This window comes from Rhodnius prolixus, unplaced genomic scaffold, assembly GCF_049639745.1.
Source record: "Rhodnius prolixus isolate KJV_2025 unplaced genomic scaffold, Rpr scaffold_34, whole genome shotgun sequence".
Lineage (NCBI taxonomy): Eukaryota > Metazoa > Arthropoda > Insecta > Hemiptera > Reduviidae > Rhodnius > Rhodnius prolixus.
The window spans coordinates 501,018-527,227 of NW_027411619.1; the positions used below are offsets into that span (position 1 = coordinate 501,018).

At 40.2% G+C, this 26,210-nt stretch overlaps 2 protein-coding genes across 2 annotated transcripts in view; both read right to left on the reverse strand.

The window, feature by feature from the left end:
* LOC141457603 (uncharacterized) overlaps positions 1-26,210 on the reverse strand; it is a gene marked incomplete at its 3' end in the record, with an annotated part of 667,626 nt that overhangs the window by 315,391 nt on the left and 326,025 nt on the right. The gene's annotated exons all lie outside the window — the stretch shown is intronic.
* LOC141457600 (uncharacterized) overlaps positions 9,529-26,210 on the reverse strand; it is a 189,861-nt gene continuing 173,179 nt past the window's right edge. The window contains exon 2 of the mRNA XM_074134806.1: positions 9,529-10,687. Within this exon, the coding sequence (XP_073990907.1) occupies positions 9,529-10,647 (1,119 nt within the window). The 5' untranslated portion in view covers positions 10,648-10,687. The remainder of the gene's footprint in view (positions 10,688-26,210) is intronic.

Genomic DNA, 26,210 nt, shown 5'->3' on the forward strand with positions numbered 1-26,210 from the left:
ACTGAAGGTCACGTTAGGCACTCAAGAGCCCACCATGGAGTGTTTCCTCACAATCATTTGTCAAATTGAAGCCATATTAAATTCCAGACCTCTCACCGCTGTCTCGTCCTCGCCAGACGACCTGCAAGTGCTGACGCCAGGTCACTTTCTCATTATGCGGCCAATGACTGCTCTTCCTACCGACGGTTCATTAACTCTCCGCACAGCGCTTCGTTCCAAGTGGACCATGGCACAATTTACAGTCAACCAGTTTTGGAAAAGATGGCACAAGGAGTACCTCCTCGACCAGCAGGCCATGCTCAAATGTCATTCGCCTTCCTTCCCGGCCGGAGAAGGACAAGTAGTCATGATCATGGACGACAACCTCCCTCCACTGCAATGGTCCATAGGCCGAATAGTCAACCTTCACCATGGGCGAGACAACGTGGCTAGGGTGGCCGAGGTGAAGACTACTTCAGGACTGATCAGTCGGCCTGTCCGGAAGCTTTGCCCCCTCCCAAATCAGTAAGTGCATCTCAGACGAGTCCACTGCGGGGGAGGATGTTTGGTTCCCCAATAGTGGCGGCCCCCCAGACTTGTTTTTTCCCAGAGTGTGCCCCGCGTCAGTTGGCGCAATTGGGTGAGCACGAAGAGAGAGGGGGATGTGCTGGTAGGATGTTAAGCCAAGCGTCACTGTGAAGGAATGTCGGCCATGTTAGCATCAGCATTTTCATGTTGTGCGTATTATTATTAAAAACTGTGGTGTGTGTTCACAAGGTTATGAGAAAACTGTGTCTTAGTCTATTATTTAATGAGCTCAAACTTTTGGACTTTATGGATAGAGACTCACATAAGTACAATAATTATTACAATTAATTCCTCCCTGATATACGTATATTGTCTTGGACAAATAACTATTCTAATCACTTTCCCTGTTGTATGTCGCCTAGTACAAACAATTGTTCTAATTATTTTCCCTGTTGTATATCGCCTTGTACAATAATTATTACAATTAAGTCTTCCCTGATATATTTTGTCTTGTACAAATAATTAGTCTAATTAATTTCCCCGTTAAATATTGCCTTGTACAATAATTATTACAATTAAGTCTTCCCTGATATATATTGTCTTGTACAATTAATTAGTCTAATTAACTTCCCCGTTGTATATTGCCTTGTACAATAATCATTACAATTAAGTCTTCCCTGATATATATTGTCTTCTACAAATAATTAGTCTAATTAATTTCCTCGTTGTATATGGTTTTTTACCAATACTTATTCATTGAGTGTAGTGCGTATTCCGCACCAAAGTGTTATAAAGGACACATACACTGTGGTGTTCAGATCCATTATTATTTCACTAGTTGTGTATTATTTTGTCTGTATCTCCTCGGAGACATTTTAATTGTGAATAAAGATTTACGGTCAATTTGCAAAAGGTGTTCTGAAGACTGGTGGCGTCCCCCACTATTCCAGCCTTAATTTTAATTGCGTCTATATCCACCCCCTCTCATTTCATTTTTCTATTAGTTACATTCCATTCTTCTGCCCTTTTCAAAACTGTTTCAACCCTTTCATCATGTTCTTTTTTATTTTTTCCCCAAATCATGAGATCATCTATATAAATCAATACACCTTCAATGCCCCCAAAAATCTCTTGAAAACACATTTGAAAAATTTCTGACGCTGACGTAATTCCGTAAGGCATGCGCAAAAATTTGTATCTACCGTTCGGTGTATTAAATGTGATTAGATCTGAGCTTTTTTCTGTTAATTTTATCTGCCAGAATGCCTTGTCTGCATCCAGTGTTGTGAATACTTTTGCACCAGGCATTCTGGAGCACAAATCTTCAAAACTTGGAATTTTAAAATGCTCTCTTTTAATATTTTCATTTAAATAAGTCGGATCAAGACAAATTCTCAAATTACCATCAGGCTTTTTTACCATAACAAATTGATTTACCCAGTCTGAAGGACCTTTCACTTTTTCAATTATACCTGCTTTTTCAATTTTATCAAGTTCTTTTTTCAGAGGTTCAATTAATGCTACTGGTACTTTTCTACAATGCATAACTTTACCCTCCGCATTATCATTCAGTTTTATGTCATATTCGAAGTTTTTTATGCACCCAGTTCCTGAGAAAACAGTTGCATGTTTTTTGACAAATTCATTTTTTACACTACTTTTTTCTTTGTTTACAGTTTCTTCAATGACATCAACTCTCTGTACAAGTTTTAACTTTTTTAATGTAGGTGAGCCAATTACAGTTGGTACATTTGTGTTTCCTTCAACTACAATAAACTCAAGAATCGCTGGGATTCGTTTCTCAAATTTGCAAGTCAAGTAACACTTTCCCAAGACTGGTATTTGGCTTCCCCCATACGCTTTTAAAATGACATTGAACTTTTCTAGGTTAGGTTCTTCAGTGCACACTTTTTTCAAATTTTCAATTGAAATTACATTTCTTTGTGCACCGGTGTCTAATTTGACACACATTTTGTTCTGGTTATTAATTTGAATCATTTCGCACCAATCTTTATCGTTTTGTGAAAGAGAAATGTTTCCAACGAACAATGACTCTACTTGCAAAGTTTCAGTTTCATTTTCAATTGTATTTACTTTGTTAAATTTACACGCGTGTGCGAAGTGATTCATCTCACCACAGGCTGAGCACTTCTTTCCCTAGGCTGGACACTGGTTCCTTGGATGAAGCTTGTTGCATCGTTGACAGGGCTTGCGTGTAAACTGCTGCTGTACTGCCATCTGCTGTGACGCCTTCGTACTGCTTGGCTGGAAAGTCTGCTGCGCGCCCCAAGATGGCGCTTCCATCGGGCTTTGTCCTGCTGCTTTGTGCTGCTTGCCTCGCTTCTTTTGTCCTTGCTGATTTTTGTTCACGGCCATTTTGATCACGTTTACCTTTGCATCCGAGTCAATCGTCTTGAGTTGCGTTTGTGACAATTATGCAGCTTTGCAGATGTTTAAGCACTTTTCCAGATTGAGGTCGTCCTCTCGCAACAACTTCGATTTTAAGTCCGGGTCCAGTACACCACAGATGACGCTGTCCTTTATCAGACTGTCTCGAAGCTCACCGAAACCACACTCACTGCTGAGTTTTTTTAGGTCGGTGATAAAGGACGAAAAAGTCTCACCGGGCTGCTGCTTTCGCGTGAAGAAAATATGTCTATCAACACTTTTATTTGCCTTTGGCGTGCAAAAGTTTTCGAATGCAGTTAGCACGGTTGCAAGCACTTTTTTCTCGTCGTCCGTAAGGCCAAACGTATCGAACTTGTCCTACGCCTCGTCTCCAATCACATGAAGGAGAACTGCAACTTGTCGTTCCGCAGGCTTCGTATCGAGTCCGGTTGCCTTCAGGTAGAGCTCGAAGCGTTGTCTCCATTTGCGCCAGTTTTCTTTGAGGTTACCCTCGAACAAGAGGGACAAAGGCGGTCGCATGGACGATTCCATGTCTAATTTTTCGTCTTCTTCCTCGCTGTCGTACTTGTCTAATTCCTCCACGGGGACTAACTTTTTTTTTTTTTAGCACTTTTTAATTAACTGCGCCATGTTAAGTTTTATTAAATAACTTTCAAGACTTTTTATTTTAGTTTAATTAACTTTTATTAACTGTATTAATTATAAATAACTTGAACCACGAGTTGTTTTGATAGGCGCCAACCATGAACTGACTAGTTCTCACAGCTGTTACTAACTACTCCTATTTTCATGAATGTAGATGGCGACACTATAGTGACAAACACTTTCTAGCTAGAAACAGTACTGCTACAGCTATAGTTCGATCCTTGTTGCAATCATCTAAATGTGACGATTGGAAAGCCAGAATCCATCTGTATGACGCCATCTCTGAGAGCGTGTTATTATATCTATCGGAAGTTTGGGGTCCTTGTTATTCTCATGTTTTGGAGAGAGGCCAATTAAGATTTTTAAAATTATTATTACACCTTTCAAGATCCACTCCTGACTCATACGTTAGACTGGAAACTGGTAGATGTCACACACAGTTTAAAATTTTTAAACGCATGTTAAATTGGTGGCAATCTTTACTTGCTATGCCAAATTCCCGATTGCCTAAAATATGCTATTCTAGACTGCTAGAACTGTGTAATTTCACCGTGCCTTATAATTGGGCGGCAGAAATGAGAAGATATTTAATTTCTATAGGATCTGTTCATATTTGGCAGTCTCAAGATTTCCAATTAGTTCATAACTACAATAATTTGTTAGTCTCCTTCAAAAATAATTTGCTCAGTAAGGATATAGATCTTGTTTTAAACAGTCGTTATAGTACCATTTACAGATTTTTTTTGTAACTTCTCTTACTCTTGTGAACTCTGTCTTACTTTCAATACTCACATTAACAAATTGAGGCTTCATTTCTTCTTGGATCTTACTTATTTCCCTGGTTACTCCCCTTGTTATTTCTTCTTTCATCTTTTCCTGGCCCTTATTCACCTCATCTAGGCGCTTGTACGTCTCATCTTTGATCTGTGCAACATTACAAATGTGAAACTATTTTTAAATTCACAAGCATATCTCTATCACGACCTAAATGTAAACTATACCAAAAACTACTACAGTTCCATATATTACATGTATCAGGATTTTCAAAATAGTTACTATGGAAGAAAAAACAATTCTCTATAGTACAAACATATGTTTAAGGAACTTGCACCCATTATTGTGATTGATTGTTCACGTCAATCTGAAGCCATTCGCTCATCCTCTGTTGATATCATAACCTTCCGTCCATCAACACTTACTAATATTTACATCACTAATATTAATTAGTTTTACATATTATTCAACTATGGCGAATGTTCAAGATTGTCTTTATTGTTCCAAATCTAATGCGGATAACGAGAAATCAAGTGATAATGTTTATACTTGTGATGGGTGTAATGGTTTTGTTCATTCTTCATGTGCTGGGTTGTCTACTTCTGAAGCTAATGTTACCTATTTACAAGCTCCTGTCCGCGGCCAGCTACAGTGGAGACGGGGTGGATCGAAAAGGGAACTAAAATGAAATAAATAAATAAATATGATAATGGTATTAGAAATTAAAGATGAAATATGTTGAGCGCCACGCTGTTTATTTTTATTTTACCAGCGAAACTACGGATAAAATAATAGACAAAAAAAGGAAATATTAAATAAACCAAAATATGTATACTGTACCTCGGAGGGAAAAGGCACCATGTCCATTTTTTTTTATTTTCAGATTTTTGCATCATTTTACAACTTTTGTAAAGCACAATATCGTATGTTTACTATTAAGCGATTCATGTATTTTTAAAAAGCACCATGATACTTCATTACTTAAGAGTAAAAGGCACTACATGGGCATACATTTTTTTCACAATGGAGATCAAAATAAAATATTTTAAAATATGGGAGTTAAAGTGGCCATACCAACTATAATAATTAAGGTGAGAAGTACAGGAAAGAGTATAACCGGAAAAGTGGAACAAAAAATGAATTTGGAAAAATATTTTTATTTGTCTCCTCTGTAAAATTTACTTTTTGTGACATGGTGCCTTTTCCCTCCGAGGTACCAAAATATATATATGTGAATTAGAATAATGCAGGTACTAAATAGCAAATGTACTCTTCTCTATAACAATAAAAAGTAATTGAATAATAAAAAAAAATCTATAAATAGTCCAAACAGTATCTGGGTGAAATCACTCTCTCACCATACAACCCTCTGCAAGAAAAAAACAGCACATACAAAAATAATAATAATGTTCGAAAAGTCTATGGCCTAATAATGTTAATTCTAAAATATATATACACCAGATGAATGACTATACTTAAGGATGGCTTCTCTCTTCGGGCCCACTGCAGGAAGTGCCTTCCAGTTCTTCTACTTATTCTTTGGAGACAATCCCTCACCATTTGTCTAGGTAAAAATCCAGAATTGCTTCCACGTGCTTCCTATTTCTTCACCTGAAGATTGAAACAGTATTTCCGGCAACGCCGAACGTAAAGCAGATGTGTACTTGTAGCTGGCTTCAAAACTACTCCTGGGTTGATCTCGGTCTCTGGTTGTTATTTCCAGATTTTCTATTGTTTTTTATAATTTCATATGGTCTATTGTTGAATTTTGGACAGTTGAAAAATACATGTGTTTTCTACTAACATATTAAAAACATTGAGCTTTATACTATTCTTTTCGAATTTATTGGGTGTACATTTGCTAATTAAATATTTAATAAATTATTATAGAATTTCCCTAAAAATATAATGTATCCGATTTTTATCGGTAACACTAAATGTATGGCTTTAAAGAGAAGAACACTAAAATTCCTTTGCAATGAATGCAATATAGGATTAAAAGATCTACCTTTTCTAAAAAATCTAATAATGGAGTTAAAAAGAGACATTGCAAATTTAAAACAACAAAGTAACATTTGTAACTGCCAGTATGCGAATGATATCTTTATGCAAGATAAACTTTTAAGAGAATTTGAGGACCGAGAAGAAAGAAAAAGTAACCTAATTATTTTTAATCTGGCTGAGAAGGATGGAGAAGATAATGAAGAAAAAAAAGCAATGACAAGAATCAAGTTGAAATGCTAGTTAGATCTGCTGGGGTAAGTGAGTCTTCTGTGATAACTACTTTTAGAATAAGAAAACCATCAGAAAATAAAATTAGACCACTTAAAGTAATATTTGAAAATAAAACGGCAGCCTATAAAACATTCAGGCAAAGGCGGTTGGTTACTAATGTACCACAACTAAGGGTCGTGCGTGTTAAAAAAGATTCAACGCCAATGGAAAGAGAGCTCTTGCGACAATTACGAATCAAGTTGGAAGAAAGAATTACAGCAGGAGAAACTGACTTAACTATGAAATATTGTAAAGTTTTTCTTGTCCTTTTACTAAGAAAAGAACTTTACTTACACAACTAATGCCTGCCACTAGTTATTAAATAATATGTGGGTTTGATAAATAATAAAACTCGCTAAATTTATAAGTAATAACCTGATTTATTAGCACATTAACATTACTCACATTAACATTTACTAACAACTAACGCTATTCATTACAGTTACCATTTACAACAGTCCCAACAGTTTACTGTTACTTACTCACTACGTAACGCCACAAAACTGTTCCCCGACTGACCACTGGTCCGCACTGCACCGAATTGCACTAGTCTCAGCTGCACTAACACAGCTCTACTCACTAACTGACTAACCGCCTAACTGGTTAACTCCGAAGCACTCCGCAACACTGACTCTCTCAAAAACTATCACTTCCAAAGTGTCTCTCCAAAACTAACTCAAAGACTAACTTCTCAAAACTCACTTAAAGACGACTAAAAACTGACTTCTCCAACTGGGGCCGCCCTCCTCCAACCTTCTGCCACACTCCAACTCCTCCTGTCTTGCTCCCACCTGCCGCTCATTGGCTGGAAAACACATACTGCCATTATCCCAACTGGGGCCGCCTCCTCCAATTGTCTGTCTTACTCCTACCTGTCAATCACTGGCTGGGAAAACACATACTGCCACCACCCCAACTGGTGCCTTTCTCTTAGCTGGCTTTTACACAGGTCCGTTACAGGCTACGGTCTCTAAACTCTTTGAACAATCTAGCCATTTCCTTTCTAGTTCAGGTAGAGACCGGCCCTTTTGTTTACACAGTGTTGGCCTGTTACCGACTTTGGTCGCTCCATCCCTAGAACAATCTAGGCCTTTCTTCTCTGTCCAGGTCAACTTCGTTACAATATGTTAGAGGGCATCCACAAATTGTAAGTAAAAAAAAACTTTTAAATACCCAGTTACAAATCTACTACGAAAATGCAAATAGAATAAGAACGAAATTATGTAAACTAAAACAGTTTGCTAACTCCTGTATATACGATATAATTTTATTGACTGAAACTAACTTAAATAACGATACAAATACTTCTGAACTTGGATTGGATAGATATAACGTTTATAGGATGGACAGAACATGTGATACTAGCTGTAAAAAAATCTGGTGGTGGTGTCTTAATTGCTGTTAGGAAGAATATACAATAGTTTGAGTTAAAGCTATGTTCGAACACTAGTGAGCAAAAATTTGTAACACTTGAGTTTGAGTCAGAATGCATACTAGTAGTAGGAAGTTGTACGTTCTAGGCCACTTTTCAAAAACTAAGTCCAAATCATTTAGTATGGTTGTACGTTCTAGGCCACTTTTCAAAAACTAAGTCCAGCCATCTCCTCTGTTTAGCATCGTCTCTGACTGGACACATAACAATTCAGACTTCTATTATTCCTTTTATTATTGCAGTTTTAATAAAATATAAATGTTTAATTGAATTCAGATTCAATAAATGTTTTCATTTTTTTCTATGTATTATTTAGACACACACTAGAAATTTATATTTGGATGCAATTAATTAAATGTCTCGTAACAATGTGAAACCTTTTCATCGAATAATATGTAAGAGGGGTTTGAAACTGGTATTAGCGCTATATAAAATTGTACCACCTTTAAAGAAGCTCAGTTAGTAAAATGGCGGTAGAGTGGAAAGACATTTCAGCGAGTGATAATTATATTAGGTTTATTTCAACATACCCACCCATAACGCTGGCCGATTTGGATTTAGTGCTAATTTACATCAATCTTTACAGTGACTTAAAATCTTTAGAACGTTATTCTAAAGAATATACTGCTATGTCAGCTAATAAACATTATAAAAATTGTGCTTGGTCAAATCCAAAACAAAAAGACGGCCCTGATACATGTGCTTGTTCAAACATTGCTTCTTTAGCCTACCGCATTAATAAAGAATTAAATGAGCTGTTCCAAGAAAGAGTAGTGGGAGGTAAATGTAGTTGATGAGAAGTAGTGTGATTTCCCAGTTTGTGGTTATATCTCAAGATGGCAAGTGGTATAAGATTGCAGCTTACAACCAGCTTCTCGCTCAACACCCGCAATTCAAAACAATTAGTGACAGGTCTTTCTGAAGAAGGTGAGCCACTTATAGCAATAAAAACAAAAAAATCAGTCATCTATTTAAATGATGAAGATTGGGCTATTCTCCAAGCTAGCAAGCAAATATGTGAAGATTTTTTTTTGAAAAAAAACAAAAAACGGATCCTATATGCCCAATACCCAATTAAAGCATTCATCAATTTTCTTTGAGAACTTCACCCATAAAACTATGGTTATCCAGGGAAAACCATCATGGCTTGAAGATCTCCTCAAATATCAAACTCCGAAGATCAATTTTTAAGAAATGAATATTTTAAACTAGTGAGTGTAATTGAAGATGTTAATAAACAAGTAAGTTATTTAAAAAAAGTATTGAACTGTTTTAACAAAGATGTAACAACTGCTGAATAAATTTTATATTAAACAGGCAGTCTCTTTATTTTCCTGAATTGACATCAACGTAAGAGGTTAATACTCAATTTTATAGGAACTTTATTAAGCTACTAAATCTTTTATATATTAGATTAGATTAGACTAGGGCGGCCTCAGGGCCTACGCCACTGCGACCCCTTTGGGTCTATTGTGGCTCCCCTAACTTTAAAGCTCACACTCCAGACCTGTCCTTTTAATTAGACTCTTAATGCTGGAGAGTGACTTTTGGGTAAAACTCACAGGCCTTGGTTTTTCCTCCCCGAGAAGTAACATCCTTAGCCACACGAGCCCCTCACACTGACACAACACGTGTAGTGCCGTTTCCTCCTCTTCCTGACAGAACCTACAAAGGCTATCATCTGCCAGGCCCATGCGATGCATGTGTTTTCTGAGTCTGCAGTGGCCAGTTAATAGGCCTACAATCATCCTAATAGCCCCACGGCCTTGACGGATTAATTCTGCAGTCAGCCTCGGCAAATAACCTTTAATAAACTCCTTCGCCTGTCTCTGCCCAGTGGTGGCAAGCCACCACTCCTGAGACCTACTCTGCACCCATAAGTTAATGGTCGCAGTCTTAACACACTTCGGAACCCCAAAACAGGGCTCCGGGCCAACGAAGTACCCCGCAGAGCCTTCCCGGGCCAATAAATCTGCCGCTTCGTTACCCTTATGTCCTGAATGACCAGGTACCCAGACCAGAAAGACCTTATTTTGGTCACTAATTTCCTTCAGGGCACCCAGACAGTCCCAAACCAGTTTTGAGTTAACCTGATAGGAACTAATTGCCCGTAGAGCAGCCTGACTATCCGAGAAAATTACGACCTTAGAATTAATAATTCCTCGCCCTTCAATCTCGGTAGCACAGAACCTAATTGCAGCTAGCTCAGCCTGAAAAACTGTAGCTAGTTTCCCTAGGCTAACCGAAAAGCTACATTTCGGCTTCACCCCGTACACACCCTCCTCCATCTTGGAGCCATCTGTGTACCACATTGAATCACCCAACACTGGGGGTCCACGTCTCCTAGCCTCCCGGTCTCCAATACAGACTTTGAACGGCTTGTCGAAGTTATATTTGGGAGCCATAAAATCCGAAGGCAGGCCCAAAATAGGATCGGCCTCCAGCTCCTCGTATAACTCTTGATATGCTCCTCCATGCTTGATGGTAATAGGAGCTTGTCCTTCCATAAGCCTAACGACAACGGCCCTTGTAACGCCCTGAATGTATATGTGCAGTGGGGGCAGATTTAACAAAACCTCCAAGGCCGCAGTAGGGGAAGTCCTCATGGCACCTGTGACACTCAGGCAAGCTAGCCTTTGAATACCACTGAGCGCCCGGACTCCACCCACCTGCAAGGTTTTTGCCCACCAAGCCACCGCCCCATATGACACCATGGGTCTTACTAAACTCTTGTAAATCCAGAGTGTCATCTTAGGGCTTAGTCCCCAACTTTTCCCACACAGCCTTTTACAGTATCCTAAGGAAACTTTAGCCTTATGGGAAATCATGTTTAGGTGAGAATTCCACGTGAGCCTTTCATCAAATATAACCCCAAGATACTTGGCCTCCATGGACAAGGGGATAGTAACTCCCCCCAAAACTGGTTGCACCAATCCATCCATATTCTTCTTTCTTGTGAAAGGAACAACCCTAGTCTTTTGCGGATTGATGGAGAGGCCCTCCGCTCTACTCCATCTATCCACAATATTAAGCGCTCTCTGCAAGCGCTCCGAAACCGTATAAGCGAATCGTCCTTTAACAACCACTGCCAGGTCATCAGCAAAACCCAAGCAGTAGAAACTTTCCGCCGTCATTTTCACCAAGAGGTCATCGACCAGAATTGTCCACAGAAGGGGAGACAAAACACCCCCCTGCGGGCAACCCCGCGCCACCCTAACCTCTACTGAACAATTGTCTAATGTGGCCATAACAGTGCGGCCTAATAAATTAGACTTGATCCACTGACAGATAGTTGGCGCCAGGCCTTCTTGACAGGGCATCAATTAACGACATAGGAGAGACATTATTTAAAGCCCCTTGTATGTCTAAAAACGCGGCCATTGCAAATTCTTTGTCCTCTTGGGACTTTTGAAGTAGCCTGTTAAAATCATCTAACGCAAGATCCACAGACTTGCCTGCCTGATAGGCATATTGACGATCACTAAGAGGTTGAATTCCTTGGATATCGTCCCGAATATGTCTGTCTACAAGCCTTTCCAATGTTTTAAGTAGAAAGGATGACAGACTAATCGGCCTAAATGACTGCGGTGCTCGGTCCCCTAATCTCCCTACTTTGGGAAGAAGCACGACCTTCACCTTTTGCCATGTTTCTGGAATGAACCTCCAGGCCAAACAGCCTCTGAGAATTCTACACAGGAAGGGCATCAACACCTCCCCGGCCTTTTGCAAAAAGGCTGGATAGATTCCATCCGGCCCCGGAGATTTAAAGTGCTGGAACCGTGTGATCGCCCATCGTATCCTGTTTGGTTGAACGATGTGCGTCGCAATCCTCCAATCCGCTCGTGAAGGCCTTCTTGGCACCTCCGAGCAGACCTCCTCGCATCCCGAGGCCGATAGCCGAGTGGATCCTGGAAAGTGGGTACTCAAGAGTAATTCCAGGGTTTCCTCCATCGACTTAGTGTAGGTTCCGTCTTCCTTAACAATGAAACCTACTCTGCCCGCAGTACCTTCTTTCGCCAAGACTCTATGTATTCTGGCGCATTCTGGGGTGTCTTTAATATCCTCACAGAATGACCGCCAGACGCTTCGCTTGGCCTTCCTTATTTCTTTATTGTACTTCGTCAGAACTTGTCTATATGAATCCCAGTCTTGGTTGTTTTTGGCCTTATTAAATAGCCTTCTCACCTCTTTTCTCCTCTTAACCAGACTGTTTTCGACCTTTGCGGTCTGATCTTATCCCGGCAGTTTTCCTGATAGGCCTCTAGTATCGCCTCCTTAATTTGGACCACTGCCTGTTCAATGCTCTCCGTCCTTCTAACATCAACCTTAAAGCTTGATAGGGACTCAGTGAGCGATCGGTTAAATCCCGCCCAATGCGTTTCTCTAGGGTTTTGCAGCCTCTTGATAACAAGAGGCGGGACGCATATATCGAATCTGATATGTCTATGATCAGAGCAAGACGGCTCATCCGATACATGCCAGTTAACTACGTTATTTGACATGCAACGTGTGGCAAGAGTTAGATCCAACACCTCCCTTCTAGTTGCAGTCACGAAAGTCGGGACTGATCCTATATTAGACACATGCAGCCCCTCACCTGAAATGAATTCTAAAAGTAACTTACCTCTGGCGTTGTCGTCGGTGCTCCCCCATGCAGTGTTGTGTGCATTGGCGTCACACGCCAATATCAGCTGCAATCCCTCTCTCCGGCAGTGGGCAACAATGTCGCCTAACAGAGACGGGGGGCAGTCCTCATCACCGGGAAAATAGGCCGAGCAAACTATAAGTCTTCTTGGTCCTCCTTCGGTGTTGATGTTAAGAAGTGCTGTAACAAAATCTCCGGAGCGAAGCTCCGGTATTAGAGTACAGCTGATTCCATCCCTGAACACTATACAGGCTCTAGGTCTAGTAACGGACTTGCTGTATAGTGTCTTCCCCAGCTTGGGATTAAGGCCCCGAACAAACCCCCCATGGCACCATGGCTCCTGCAATAGAGCCAAATCTAGCCCTTCGCTGTCAAACCACTTACACACCACAGCCGAAGCAGCCCTAGCGTGATGGAGGTTTGCCTGCATCATTTTAAGTACCATGTAAAGCGTCCGAGGTGGATGGAGCGACGTCCCGTGTCTCCGCGGGTTTTATCACTCGCCCCTGGCTTTTAGGCCTCTGGGGTAATGATCCGCTTCCACACGGGAGGTCGCCCATGGAGATCTCCATCGCCTCCACCCCTTCCTCCTTGGGATATTCTTCACACGTGGTTAATACGGACAGAGCGTTACTGAGGGCCTCCATTTCCCTCTCCAAACCACTCTGCCCCCTCGGCGAAGACTCATCATCACTATCTTTTTCAGGGACTGTGGCCTTCGACACCAACTCCTTCTCATCTCTTGATGTCCTAGCCTCTTCCGGGCCCTTATACCTTGGGGTCTTAACTCTGAACTTGACTTGTCCGCAACCAAAGAAAGGAGACATATTCAGCCTCCTTAATTCGTCTATTGAAGCCCTGTCCATGGAAACCTTCCATACTCAACCGCCTTCCACGGGTTTACACCCCCAGACTTTCCAGTTGTCGGTGCGCAACTTATCATTGCCCACCTCCAACCGCCTAAGCACTATGTCAGCTTCCAAACTATTACCCTGCTCATCGGGGATGAATACAACTGCGGTTTCAGGCCTTGGTATATCCTCCCCTAACTGTGGCAATAGGTTGGCCCCCTCCCAGGGTCTAAGTTTTGGGACAATGTCCCTAAGCCACTCTGCACTGATTTGATCAGCACAGGTGGCCAAGACAAACCCCGGCCTATTCATGCATTTGGCAAGCCTAACCTGCATGCTACCCTTTGGGATTTGGTCATATTCCTTCAGCACAGCATACTGGATGGCGGTAAGCCGCTCCGGAGCCAGCTGAGCCTCGGGGTACCCTTCCTGCACAATGGCAACTTTGACAAAGGAGAGGGCCTCGCTGTAGGATTGCTCCCCAGCCCTGGCCTTGGCCTTCTTTGCCGGCTGCCACTGTTGTGGAGACTCCCCCTCCGACCTGGGTCTTTTAGCTGCCTTAGAGGTATGCTGAACCCAGCGGTTAAAATTGTCCCTTAAGATCTGCCTTTCGGCCTGTAAATATTCCTTCCCAGCCTTTACAAGGGCAGCGACTCTCTTTTTGGAGCTTCCCGAGATTTTTGCCGAATGCACTTCAGCATCCGCCATCATCTCGATAGCCTCTAGAGAGTCCGCCCTAAAGCCTTGGGATCCCCCCTTAGTGACAGGTGTCCTGGGGTTTTCTGCCCCGGCTATACCGACAGGAGGAGTATTCCCATTCACTTTGCCTCTACCGGGTCCTAACCTTCTACTTTTCTTTCCCCTATCAGCGCGTACAGGTCCTGTGGCCCCTGTTGTGCTAGGGTGCACCACTACCTTGGCCTTACTGGATTCGGAACCATCGGTTCCTCCATCCTGGCCTGTGGCAATATTTGGTGCCTCTAGGTGTAGCGTATGGAGTTGTTTATGCGGTGCATGTTGTTTATGTTGTTTGTGTTGTTTTGCCTTTAGTTGTGTCTGCTGTGGTTGTGGTTGCTGTTGAAGTGTTTGTTGTTGTTGTTGTGTGTTTGTGTTAACATTTTTAGTTTTTAAAACCTTTTCCATAAAATTCCCACGAGTAGCTAGGGATCTAAAAGTCCGCCCGACCAGAGCCCCGCATGGCCGGGTAAGGCTACTTACTACCGGGGTGTCGCCTGGTACCCCAGAGGATCCGTTTTCGGCACGTATTAAAAAAAAAAAAAAAAAAAAAAAAAAAAAAAAAAAAAAAAAAAAAAAAAAAAAAAAAAAACCCTGTGCCATTCATCCCTCGGCACGGAATCCCACACCTTGGATTGGGGGGGTGTTTTCCAGAGCCCCCGGGGACACCCTGGTGACGAGTGACTTCCACCCTAAGCCACCCGGGATTTTTATCGACATCCATGTCTAGATCCGCCGAGTTTAGTTATCCAGCAGGGCCACCTCTTGCAGGATCTAGTATCACTTGATGCTACGCTCGGACGGTCTTGGTAAATAGAAGGTGAAGCCTTGACTATTCACCCTGGCGGAGCCCCCTGAGCTTCCCCCTTGGACATCAACGTATGAGGTAAATACTCAATTTTATAGGAACTTTATTAAGCTACTAAATCTTTTATATATATCCATGAAGGTTTCTGAAAACCTAACCACTTTACATATAGCTTGTTACCTTTACGTTTCAATATTTTTTCTAAAAAATATACATCTTTATTTTTAGTTTTCTGGAGCTCCTGAGCATAAAATGCACCCTGAATAGGTTGTCCAGGCAAATCCTCCAGTAAGTAAGTATAAGGTAGTGTTTTACGAACTAATTTCGCACTCCAATTCGGTGTGTAGCCTTTGGTAAAAACAGTTCTTCGTTTTGATATACGAACATAATCTCCTTTTTCAAAACGTTGTTTATCTTTTCGTTTTACATTAGAAGAGTAAACATTAGCTAGTAAGGACGCTTCAATGGCAGAATTTACTTCTGATGGTATCATACCAACCGTACGGTGTACTTTTCTATTGTAGTTATTTATGAGATCAAGTAAATGTCTTGTATAATTGTAGTTTCATCTGAGACTAAACAACTGATACATCATAGATTTGAAGGTTCTATTAAATCTTTCAACAACTGAACTTTTAATTTGACTGTAAGTACTGTAGTGATTAATGTTGTGCTTCTTCATGAGTTTCTTGAAGGAAGCATTGTAGAATTCCTTCCCATTATCTGTCTGAATATTTTTGGGTTCTCTCCCACTCGAGTTAAAAATATAATTCATTGCTTGAGTGATATCTTGAGCGCCTTTGGATTTAACAGGTTCCACCCAGGCATACTTTGAGAAACAATCAATCACTGCTAATATGTATTTGTAACCACTATTTTGGCGAGCATATGGAATCATTTCTATTAAATCAGCTTGCCATAAATCATCAATACCTTTCAGCAAAGTACGTCTTCGAGGGTAACGTACACGTGCTGGTCTATGAAGTTCAACAACTATAGCCTTTTTGGAACACATTGATCCTCGTTATTAAACACTTTATCCTTTACAGAATCTTTCATATCTGATATTTGTTTCTAAATTTAAGTATTATATTTATTCTTAACACTTGAAAACTTAATCAAAAACTGTTCTAAGCTGATAGGCTGCTAAAGGAGTATTCGGATTGAATGCATCCAGTCTATTTTTTATTGTTTCAAACGAACGTTCTACATAATTCTGAGTCACCAGTTTTCTAGCCTCATCATAAGTATCGAAAAGGTAATCTTTGGTTAAAAAATGTTTGTTCAGATAGTTTTGAAGGTATAACTTGCTTGGTAAATCCAATTGATCTATATAATTTTCCAGGTATGTTTTAGTAATTAAGTCATTCTTACCAGACGTATTTAAGTTCGTTACATATTTTTCCAGATATCTCTTATTAACAGCATCAGAACCCCTTAAAGCGTCACTCACACCTATTAAGCGTTTATTTTCAAAGTCGATATAATCACCATCTTCGTCATCACTTGCATGAAATACTTTCTTGATTTGGGGTAATGATCTACCAAATTTATCGACAGACATGTTATTTTGTGCTGTGTTAAGCTAGCACTGAAGAATTATTCAAACTTTACCAGTTTAATAAACAATATCAGCCTCTCTCAACTCTTCAATTATAGAGTGAATTCCATTTTCATGCCCTGTATGACCTGCACTAGTTGAGGCGAATAGCAGCCGAAGTCGATCAACCAGTTCGTTAGGATCATCCCAGTATTCATAAATACTTTGACCTTCCCTCATACCTTTACCAACAGTTTGCCTCGGTCTTAGCTTTTGTCTACTAGCTCTCGTTGCAATCAGAGTCAGAGGTGTTCGACTATGTGACGCTGTACCTGGTGGAGTAAACCTAGTTTGCGGTAAAAGTTTTCCCGGCGATGTTGAGGGCGGATTAAAGAGAGGAGCGATTATATGTTTGTATTTCCATCCTTTGCTAGTACTAATTCCTTTTTCATCACTAAACTGACGCTTGTGTGCATTACTTCTAATTAGAATATCTTTATAACTATCTAGATCATTTTCTGAATATTGCGTAGGTTTTTTTAGAAATAATAACTGTAACAAACCTGCGGTACCTTCATACCACTTGTTATTTACATTAATGTCATAACCATCTATGGTTACCTGAGCATTTCCAATGGTCATACCGCCGGTTGGTAGAACCCTGATTCCATCTATCATCCAAATCCCCAGTGTCACCAGTCATTATTTTCAATATATATGGTTCTATTAAAGGTCCGAGATCTTCTTCATCTCTTAAACTTTTCTCTAATTCCTGTTTATCTATTTTTGTTATATACTCTAAAGGAGTGATCTCCTCAAATGTTTCTTCTTCTCGTTTTATTGGAATAGGATATCTTAGAGGGGTAGAACCTGTAATAGTTGATTGTGATGGTTCATTAATTAGTGTTTCTGTTTCAGTTGAAGCGTCTTTGGTAGAATCTTTAATCGGTGATTTCATTGCAGTTGAAGCATCTTTTTTCATTTTCAAAGGCACATAATCTACCACTAATAGGCCATCTTGTTTGCCTCGTTTTTTCCGCTGAACCAGCTCTTGCAGCGGCTCCGTGATGGGTTTCAAACTCTTTTCTAGTTCTTCCTGAGATGTTTGAAGACCTCGCTTCATACTTTTGAATTTATTGCGTAGTGTTTTAGAAGTTTCAATAAGTTGTTTAGTAATCTTGGGATCCATAACGGAATGAGAAAACTATTCTACTACCAGTCTATATATAGATAAATGTATCCAAACCCTTCCGAAACCTACCATTATTAAAATCTCTTGTTTTATCCAGAGTTATAAATCCATGCGGCTCCTCCCAGCAGATATTGCACATCTGTTTAAACTTATCAAATGATACACTGGGGGAATTTACATGATCACTGTAAACATGTTTTAAATTTAAGTCATCCTGTTTGAACAATATGATAAAGTTAGCGTTGTCACGAATAAGATGTTTAGGGATCCTTGCATAACTTTGGCAAAGATAAAAGCAATCAATGTTGTTAAAGGGAAATTTTAATGTTAGAGGGAAATTCTAGTAATTGCCGCCAGAACATAGCGTCGGTAACATGGAGTCTTATTCTAACTAAGTGTAAATTGTAATACGTTCTGTATTTTGTATTGTGCCCTTTTATGTGTTTAGTGTTTTGCTTAAATAAAGTCTTAAGAATTTATAACGTGTCTTCTCAATTTAAGAACCATTCTATCATCAATTCTATCAGGTTATGAGCCCAGAAATATCTCTTAAAAGTTTTAGTTTATTATCAGTGGAAGTTGATATTTTTTACTGAGCCGAATCAAAGCAAAATGGAAGTAGTAAAAGGAACATTACCTATTAATAAATTAAGAGGCAATGAAAATTGGAACTTATGGAAATTCCAAGTAGAAATTTTGCTGAAATCAAAGGGCTGGTTAGAGTGTATAGTAAATCCACAAATTGAAGCTAGAGAAACTGAAAAAGTTCGTGATGATGAAAGAGCTCAGGGACTTAGTATAACACTTATTGAGGACAGAATTATATCATATTTGCTGAACTGCAAAACGTCATATGAAATGTGGAATAAATTATGTAGCTTATTTGAGCAACAATCAAATGTAGGAAATTATCTTTTACAGAAGCAATTTTTTGAATATCAGTTTAAAAATCGAGGTTTGGGAACACATATATCAGATTTAGAAATTTTAGTAGCTAAATTGAAAGCACAAAAAGAGAGCATTAGTGATACAATGTTAATGACCAAGATTTTGTCTTCGTTACCACCAGAATATAAACATTTTGTGTCAGCTTGGGAATCTGTATCTGAAGAACAAAGAACGTTAAGTAACCTAACTTCTCGTCTATTTATTGAAGAAGGTAGAATGAAAGAAAATGAAAGTTTAAATGTTAATAACGTAAATGCCTTTACTTCAAAGAGGATGAACAGGTACTCTAAACAAAAGGAAAAGTATCAACAATCAAATACCTTTCAGAAGCCGGCAAATAAGAAATTTCCTTGCCATTTTTGTGGTCGTATAGGACACTTTATTGCTGATTGCCCGATTAAGTCTCAAAAAGAAGAATATAAACACAATAGAAATACTAATTATGAACATAAGAAGAAAGCAGCCTTTATTAGTTTAAATTTGATTGAAATCTTAGCTGATGAACACTCATATGTGAATCAAAAAGGAATGGTTTGAAGAATACAAGAAATTTGATGAACCCTTATCAATTAAAATTGAAGATGGTTCTTTTCTCCAAGCTCTTGGACAAGGTAAAGTAGAAATATTAGCATACAATGGTAAAACTTAAATTCTACTGATCTAACCAAAGTGCTGTATGTCCCTAACTTAAAATTTAATTTATTTTCTACCAGTGCAGCTACAGAAATGGGCTATAGTATGATCTATGAGAAAAATGATTGTAAAATTATAAAGAATAATTTGGTCTATGCAATTGGAAATAAAAAGGAAAAATTATTTTATATGGATTTTAAGTTACCTACAAGTTCTATAACCTGTCACAGCGCAAAAAAGGTTGAATGCTTAAGAACCTATCATGAAAAATTTGCACATCAAAATGTCACTCGTCAGAAAAATTTTGGAATTGACTGGAACAGAGTTCATAGATGATAAAAATTTCTTTTGTGAATCCTGTATGATTGGCAAACAACATAGATTACCCTTTAAAGCAAGAGCGACTAAACCTGGAGAAATTTTACATATAGATCTTTGTGGACCGATGGAAGAAGATTCTTTAGGAGGATCTCGATATTTTTTACTCGTTAAGGATGATCTTGTCACTTCAGAATGGTTTATTTTTTAAGAAATAAAAGTGAAGTAAAAGACAAAATTAAAATGTGTGTAAATTTTGTAAAATACAATGTGAATCATCGCATTAAAATCTTAAGATCTGACAATGGAACAGAAATACTCAATTCTTATGTAAAAGAAATAACAAATAAAGAAGGTATTTTATACCAAGTCTCTTGTAAGTATTCACCAGAACAAAACGGCAGAATAGAGAGAGAAATGAGAACAATTGTTGAAGCCGCTAGGACCCTGATTCATGCCAAAAGCTTACCGAAATCACTTTGGGCAGAAGCAGTAAACACTGCAGTATATACTATAAACATGACTGGCAAAAGCAGTATAGAAAAGAAAACTCCATTAGAAGTTTGGTCTGGAGGAAAGATAGACATTGGTAAGTTACATGTTTTTGGTGAAACTGTTTTTGTGCATGTGCCGAAGCAGAAGCGACTTAAATGGGACCCTAAAAGTAAAAAAGGACTATTTATTGGTTACAGTGAATCTTCGAAAGGCTTTAGAATCTATTTCCCAGAAAAAGGTGAAGTTGAAGTAGAACGAGACGTCATCTTTGTTCAATCAACACATGAGAAAGCAATATCCCTTGATATTTGTAATAACCAAATTAGTAATGAATATAAGAATTATGAAGAACAAAAGGAATCAACATTGTTGTCTGAAGAGAAAGAAGATATATATGGTGAATAGCAGGGAGGAGAAAATAAAGAAACGAATGAAACTGAAACCATACAAATTGAAAGAGAAGATAAAGAAAAACAAAAAACAAACCAAGAAAATGAACAGAAAAAGAAAAACGAGCAGTATAGTCTGCGAGACAGAAGGTTATTAAAGAAACCACCAGATTTGGAAAATGATCTATTAATTGGAGAATGTGAGAATTTAACTACATCAGAAGCTTTAATTAACCCGAATTGGAAACAAGCAATGCAAGAAGAAATCGATGCACTACATAGAAATAAAACATGGCAAATTGTGGCAAATTGCACAACATGATTCTATAAGATTTCTAATTGCTCATGCAGTAAAGAAAAAATTTAAAATACTTCAGTTTGATATAAAAACGGCCTTCTTACATGGAGAATTAGATGAAAAGATATATATTACACAACCCGAAGGTTTCGTTGAGAAATGTAATGAAAACAAAATGTGTCTACTAAAGAAAAGGATATTACGGTATCTTCGTGGTACTATTAACTATGGTATCAACTACAATGGCGCAAGTGAATTAATCCTGTACAGCGATACAGATTTTGCAGGCAGCGTGGAAGATCGAAGATCAACATCTGGATATGTTTTGATGTATTCAGGAGGAGCAATATCGTGGGCATCCAGAAAGCAGAAAACAGTGGCACTTTCGACTGCAGAAGCAGAGTTCGTCTCAGCAAGTGAAGCTATTCGAGATGTGTTATTCATAAAAAAGTTCGGCTTAGAATTGGAAGCAGTGAATGATTTTCCTATACCACTATAAGTAGACAATCAAAGCGCAATTTATATGATTAATCAAGAAGATGGAAAAGCGTCAAAACGTACTTAACATATTGACACCAAGTATCATTTTATTAAGGAGAAACTAGGAGAAGAAATTGAAATCGAACACATCAGTACAAATGAACAACTTGGAGATTTATTGACCAAGCCACTTCAAAGAAGAAAATTCGAATACTTTAGAAGTTGCTTAGGAATAAGTGAATAAAGTTATTTTAAAGTATAATTAAAATTTAGGAGGAGTGTTAAAGGGAAATTTTAATGTTAGAGGGAAATTCTAGTAATTGCCGCCAGAACATAGCGTCGGTAACATGGAGTCTTATTCTAACCAAGTGTAAATTGTAATACGTTCTGTATTTTGTATTGTGCCCTTTTATGTGTTTAGTGTTTTGCTTAAATAAAGTCTTAAGAATTTATAACGTGTCTTCTCAATTTAAGAGCCATTCTATCATCAATTCTATCAAATGTCCTTGTGACGTCCCATACTGAAATATTTCCTGATATTTTCCTGCTCATCCATTGAAATATCATCAAAAACTATGACATAGTTTGATTCTGCCATATCAGGAGTGATTATTTGTTGAGTAGTATTAATTGCAAGGAATCCTATTTCTGAAACTAGTTTAAAGATCTCTTATAAATATAAATATTTCTCTTGTTGAAGCGACTGACTGCATAGGTACCCATGTGCGAATTTCAGCCCATTTGGTTGTAAAAGTAAACAAGCCATAAGTTTGGTTTTACCAGAACCTGAAGTCCCACAGATAAGTGCTCGGATATTATCTGGTAGTAGTACACCGTGTCGATTTATTTTCTCATGTTCGCCTATAGAATTATTCAATAGATTGCAGATTGGTAAACTTTCACTTTGCTTCTCTAAACGCATAATAGTATCTTATATCAAGGGATGCGACACTTTATATATATAGTTCCAGATCTCACTAATATCATCATAATGAGAAGGAAAACTGTCGGAAGGGGTCTTATAAATTCAGTGATTAACAAACTTTCTTTTGAAGTGCACCACATACCTGGTTACAGATTTTGCGGTCCCGGAACTAAACTACAAGAAAAATTAAAACGAGGAGATAGAGGAATTAATCCTTTGGACGAAGCCTTTCGGGAACACGACACTTCCGCTTCAACACATCATCACCGGCCGCTTTTCGCACTTCTGGGCTCTATACCTGCTTCGCCTTCCCTTGTACCTCTAGCCATCTTCGCTTCCTAGAAACCTTCTACGGATTACTTCTGGTCTGTTTCCGCCTATTTGACCCTTACTTCCCCCTCCGCATCTCTGTGCTGAAACCACACGCACACACACTCCATACACATTCAAACAAGCACACCCCGTTCCTCCGTTTTCTTCCTTTGCCATCCCCTCAACTGCATCATCTTCATCATCAAGCTGAGACTGAGTACCTTCATCTACATTACCTCAAAGGTAAGTGCATCCTTACCCTTCTCTTTTCTATATTTCTTCTAAGTATTTCATCTATCTTATTTGCGTTACTTTGTCGCGGTGTCAACCTCGGGCACTCATCGATTCTTAAACTGCGTTTACGCTCGCTTTCCTCTCTGCATCTGGGTGTAAGCCTCACGCGCTTACAAAAACATAGTAAGTAAAATTTCAAAACATATAATGGAGAACTGAAATTCAAATTCTAAATATATATATATATATATATATAATGCGACCGTTTTATAATGCGTGTTGAATTACAACTAGACTGAGTTTCTCTGAAAAAGAAAAGAGATTTATTTGGCATTAACAACATTCTTAAAACATTAATTTTCAATACATAATTATTTAACTATTCTTCAATACCTGAAAAAGAAAAGAGAAACGACACTCAAAGCCGATAATTCACTTCACTCTTTTCAATCCTAACCTGTCCTTTTTTTCCTACCCACTCTTCAATCGAAGCTACGAGCATGCGCAGAAAGACGGGGTGGAAATTACAATTAAATATCTTACATCAATTGTAATTTCCACCCCCGTCTTTCTGCGCATGCTCGTAGCTTCGAGTGAAGAGTGGGTAGGAAAAAAAGGACAGGTTAGGATTGAAAAGAGTGAAGTGAATTATCGGCTTTGAGTGTCGTTTCTCTTTTCTTTTTCAGGTATTGAAGAATAGTTAAATAATTATGTATTGAAAATTAATGTTTTAAGAATGTTGTTAATGCCAAATAAATCTCTTTTCTTTTTCAGAGAAACTCAGTCTAGTTGTAATTCAACACGCATTATAAAACGGTCGCATTATAAAACGACACTCAAAGCCGATAATTCACTTCACTCTTTTCAATCCTAACCTGTCCTTTTTTTCCTACCCACTCTTCACTCGAAGCTACGAGCATGCGCAGAAAGACGGGGGTGGAAATTACAATTAAATATCTTACATATATTTTTTTAATTTGTTTATTTATTTTGCTACTGTATCTAGTACAATAGGCAAAAGTGATGAGAGACAAGGGATGGCGCGAATACCCATGCACGCATATATATGTGTGTACATGCACACACGCGCACATGAATGTTGCGCCAAGGGCGTGAGTGGAGTGAACGACGACCATCAGTGATGGAAGCCGTTAGTTCGCCAGATTGGCAAGCTTACACAGCAACTATTCTAGGAAGTCGGTTGATGTTTGATTTTTTGGCACTTCCGTAGAGTTGTATTAAATTTAAATAATTTTAATACAGATTTTTCTATATTAATTTATTAATTTAATTTAGTGAGATCCTTGCGCTTGATGCTTGCTGCACAGAGATTTTATATTAAATTCCAATTTGGTTAGCAAAGCGCGCTCACCCGCGCGGGCCCCGTCTCGGCCATCGTCGCCCCTTACGCCCCCCGTGAAGTTTGCGGCTTCCACTACCACGCGAACGCCAAGCTCTGCCACCATACCCTCAGCGCAGAAAGTTTATACTTGTGAATACTGCAAAGGCAAGCACTCCATCCGTCAGTGTCTAGGATTCAAGGCCCTATCGGTGCCACATCGCCGCGAGTACGTTGATCGTGTTGAGTTATGCCGAAATTGCTTGTCAGTGGCGCATCGAACTTCTGCGTGCCGCTCTCTTTATCGATGCAACTATTGCGGGGAAGCGCACCACACGCTGGTCCATTTGGATCGCCGAACCGATATTACTCCAACTAAACCGGCGTCGCCACCACCTGCGGAGAAGCGGTCTCCATCTTCTCTGTCCCCGTCTCCGCGCCCTACCTCTTCTTCTTCACGCCGGACACCCTCACCTCAGGCCTTGACGACGCCGCGCCCTTTCTCCCCTCCTTTCTCAGGTGGGCTGACTGCCCTTCACCTCCGCGAACTCCTTCCCCGCTGCATAACCGAGAGGATCCGATTCCCGCTGCCACCCGCGGTTGCGTACGAACTCGGACGTCGCAGTCGTCCTCTTGTTGACGGTTTCCTCCGCCTTGCTTCTCTGTCAACGTGACTCCAGTCCCCGCTTCTGTACTCATGCCTACCGCCAATGTCCACCTTTGCCACGAACGACATCAGTGCATCACTCGCGCTCTGCACGATTCCGGCAGTCATCAAACCTTTATCACACTCCGCTGCGCCCAGCGGTTGGGATCACCGCTGTTTCGAGCTAATACTGATTTACTGACCCTGGGATCAAATACACCCTTACGGTCGCGCTATCGCACCACTTTCACGCTCATGCATCTCGCTGATCCTCCTCTCTTGGTGGTACATGCCACAGTCTTGGACAGCATCGTTCCTCCCACTCCGCAAATGCCTTTCCTCGGTGAATGGCCACATCTCCGCCGTTTGCCTTTGGCCGACCTGGCCTTCAATCAGCCGCGGGAAGTAGAGATTCTACTCGGTAACGATATCCTCCCGTGCCTGCTTCGCTGTGGACATATCCATCGCACTCCCCGTGCCCCGGCCGCATTTAACACCACGCTTGGCTGGGTCCTCTATGGTCCTTATCAGCCTACTCTCGGACCGAAGAGAGTACGTTTTATTCTTCCGCCTCCCGCGAACCGGCTTCGTTCTCGGGCGAGGGGTCGTCCTGAGTCGGTGACTCGGCCTTCCAACCCCTCGACACTATGTCTCCGGGCGAGGCTTCGGAGGAAACCGCTGAGACCGAGGCTCCGGCCACACTGAGTAAATGCGTTCATTGTGCAGCCGCACCTCAACTTCTACCTTCTTTGTCCGCTCAAGATGAAGAGGAAGAAGAGCTTACATGCCTTGTGCGCCGGTTCTGGGATCTAGACAAGGTTCCGGAGAACCTCCCGCTCACTGCTGATGAACGTGAATGTGAACGCATGTTCACGCAATCCACTGCCCGCACTTCCACTAGCCGCTATGTAGTCGCTCTTCCGTTTCGCCTCCAAGAGTTTGGGGTCTCTCTTAACGTTGCCACACACCAGTTCATGCGGTTGGAGAAACGCTTACTTTGCAACCTCCCGCTTCGCGATGCCTACACAGAGTTTATGCGAGACTACCTGGAGCAGGACCACATGGAACCTGCATCGTTGGATGAAACCTCTTCCGCTACACCCTTCTACATCCCGCATCATGCCGTTCACCGCCCTGGCGACCCGCCTACGAAGCTGCGGGTGGTCTTCAATGCATCTTGCGCTTCCTCCAATGGCCGCTCTCTCAATGACCTTCTCCATGTTGGTCCTAAACTCCAGGCGGACATCGCCACTCTCTTGATGCGCTTCCGGATGCACCGCGTAGTATTCACGGCGGACATAAGGCAGATGTATCGCCAGATCCTTGTGACCCCGGAGCATCGCGACTACCAGCGCATTATTTGGAGGTTCTCCGCTCAGGA